The sequence below is a fragment of the Cebus imitator genome, unplaced genomic scaffold, assembly GCF_001604975.1.
Source record: "Cebus imitator isolate Cc_AM_T3 unplaced genomic scaffold, Cebus_imitator-1.0 Scaffold581, whole genome shotgun sequence".
Classification (NCBI taxonomy): Eukaryota; Metazoa; Chordata; class Mammalia; order Primates; family Cebidae; genus Cebus; species Cebus imitator.
In genome coordinates this window covers 788,141-790,931 of record NW_016107896.1, presented here as the reverse complement: position 1 = coordinate 790,931, position 2,791 = coordinate 788,141, and the positions used below count along the sequence as shown (strand labels likewise).

The 2,791-nt window shown below is 40.4% G+C and overlaps 1 protein-coding gene across 1 annotated transcript in view; it reads left to right on the top strand.

Annotated features, from left to right (window-relative positions):
- Window positions 1–2,791, top strand: part of CCT6A (chaperonin containing TCP1 subunit 6A) — a 14,578-nt gene that overhangs the window by 7,750 nt on the left and 4,037 nt on the right. Inside the window, exons 5-8 of the mRNA XM_017516354.2 lie at window positions 463–622; window positions 723–805; window positions 1,995–2,091; window positions 2,664–2,789. Coding sequence (XP_017371843.2) covers window positions 463–622; window positions 723–805; window positions 1,995–2,091; window positions 2,664–2,789 — 466 coding nt within the window. The remainder of the gene's footprint in view (window positions 1–462; window positions 623–722; window positions 806–1,994; window positions 2,092–2,663; window positions 2,790–2,791) is intronic.

Below are 2,791 nucleotides of genomic sequence, written 5' to 3'. Positions count from 1 at the left end.
GAGTGCGATGGCATGATCTTGGCTCACCGCAACCTTCACCTCCCAGGTTCAAGTGATTCTCCTGCCTCAGCCTCCTGAGTAGCTGGGATTACAGGCATGCGCCACCGTACCTAGCTGCTTTTGTATTTTTAGTAGAGATGCAGTTTCTCTATGTTGGTCAGGCTGGTCTCAAACTCCCAACCTCAGGTGATCCGCCCACCTCAGCCTCCCAAAGTGCTGTGAGCTACGGCGCCTGGCTTAAGTGAGTTACTTTTTTGTGAAACTTCATTGCCCACTGTAAGAATAATAATCCTCAAATTGGTTTGTGAAAGTTACCGAAAACAGCCTCTGAAGCTGTAACAAGGGGAAGGATTGGAGCTCATTGAACTGTTTTTTAAACCTTAGGACTAATCCAGTTTCAGAAACTACTTTCTTCTCAAAAAATGTTTCCCTGTTTTCTGTAAATTTTTTTTTTCTTAATAGAGAAGTGAATTCTGGCTTTTTTTACAAGAGTGCAGAAGAGAGAGAAAAACTTGTAAAAGCTGAAAGAAAATTCATTGAAGATAGAATTAAAAAAATAATAGAACTGAAAAGGAAAGTCTGTGGTGATTCAGACAAAGGATTTGTTGTTATTAATCAAAAGGTGAGAATGAAAATGCAGTGTATAAACTAAGTGTAGTATATGTCATCCTTTTTACTTTTAAGGTGAAAGATGTTGAAACTAATTTTTATTTTTGTTATAGGGAATTGATCCCTTTTCCTTAGATGCTCTTTCAAAAGAAGGCATAGTTGCTCTGCGCAGAGCTAAAAGGAGAAATATGGAGAGGTATGGGTAGCAGATTTATCTGATTAATTTGACTTTTACTCATTTTGCAAGTGATTTGGGATTATTTCTTTTTCCTTATACTTTATTTTCAGGGTTTTCAACTGTACAATTACTTGGCATTAACTATATTCACATTATTGTGCACCCGTCAGCACTGCCCATCTGTAGGACTTTTTCATTATTACAAACTGAAACTGTAAACCCATTAAATAGTTACTTCCTGCAGATGCAGTTGCTGATAAAGAAAAAAAAAAGTTACTCCCCATTTCTCCCTCCCCCTTGTCCCTTGTAAACATTATTTTACTTTTTGTCTCTGAATTCAGTATACTTTCTCCCAAACAGCTCACCACAATAAAAAACTTTTTTTAAAAAATGTATTATTTTTTGAGACAGTCTTCCTCTGTTGTGCAGTGGCATGATCTTGGTTCATTACAACTTCAGCTTCCTGGGTTCATAGGATTCTCATGCCTCAGCCTCCCAAGTCGCTGGGATTACTTGTGTCTGCCACCATGCTTGCTGAATTTTTAAAAATTCTTTTGAGACAGAGTCTCGCTCTGTCGCCCAGGCTGGAGTGCAGTGGCATGATCTCTGCTCCCTGCAGCCTCCACCTCCCGGGTTCATGCAATTCTCCTGCCTCAGCCTCTCGAGTAGCTGGGATTCCAGGTGCACACCACCACATCCAGCTAATTTTTGTATTTTTAGTAGAGACGGGGTTTCACCATGTTGGTCAGGCTGGTCTCGAACTCCTGACCTCGTGATCCACCTACCTTGGCCTCCAAAAGTGCTGATATTACAGGTGTGAGCCACCACGCCCAGCCGTGTTTTGTTTTTTCAGTAGAGATGGGGTTTTGCCATGTTGGCTAGGCTGGTCTCAAACTCCTGGCCTGAAGTGATCCAACCACCTCAGCCTCCCAAAGTGTTGGGATTACAGGCATAAGCCATCATGCTCAGCTAATAAAGAGCTGTTGTTCACCTTTTGATTTCATTTGCTGACTTGGGGGGAGTGATTTAAATGGAGGGTTAAGAGAAAGTGCTAGTTTTCAGCTGGTTGATGGCAAATGGAAAGGCTTAGGTTAAAGTGCATTTTAAAATGTAATTTTGTTTGTAATTCTGAAAAATTTCTTTCTAAAAGTTACTGGTCTTCTCTTTGAATTTCACTGGTAACATCTTTTCACAAATGCTATTTTAGGTTGACTCTTGCTTGTGGTGGGGTAGCCCTGAATTCTTTTGATGACCTAAGTCCTGACTGCTTGGGACATGCAGGCCTTGTATATGAGTATACATTGGTAAGTGTAGTTTCTTCTTGAAGGTAATATAAGTTTTTAGCTCATGAATTATTTTTGTTTTGTTTGTTTATTTGAGGTGGGGTCTTCTTCCTACCTGGGCTGGAGTGCAGTGGAGTGATCACAGCTCACTGCAGCCCTATCTTCCTGGGCTCAAGTGGTCTTCCATCCTCCCGCCTCAGGCTCCTGAGCAAATGGGATCACAGACGTGTGCTACAATGCCTGGCTAATTTTTTTTTGTAATTTTCGTAGAAACAGGGTCATACCGTGTTGCCCAGGCTGGTCTTCACCTTCAGCCTCCCAAAGTGCTGAGATTACAGGCATGAGCCACTATGCCTGGCTGATGAAGTTTTTAGCAGAAAAATTAATTGAAATTCAGGAACAGTTTTTTGTTTATATACATTTTGAAGGTTTATCTATAGTAATGGGAAGTCATTGGTGTGGAAAATCACGTGATTTTGCAAAAAGAGATAATTTGTTTTAATGTGATCAAGTTTGTTCCTTATTATGCTACTTGTCATTCTCTGCAATGGCACAAATCCTGTTTTTGAAAATCATATTTCTTCTACACATAGGGAGAAGAGAAATTCACCTTTATTGAGAAATGTAACAACCCTCGTTCTGTCACATTATTGATCAAAGGACCAAATAAGCACACACTCACTCAGATCAAAGATGCAGTAAGGGATGGCTTGAGGGCTGT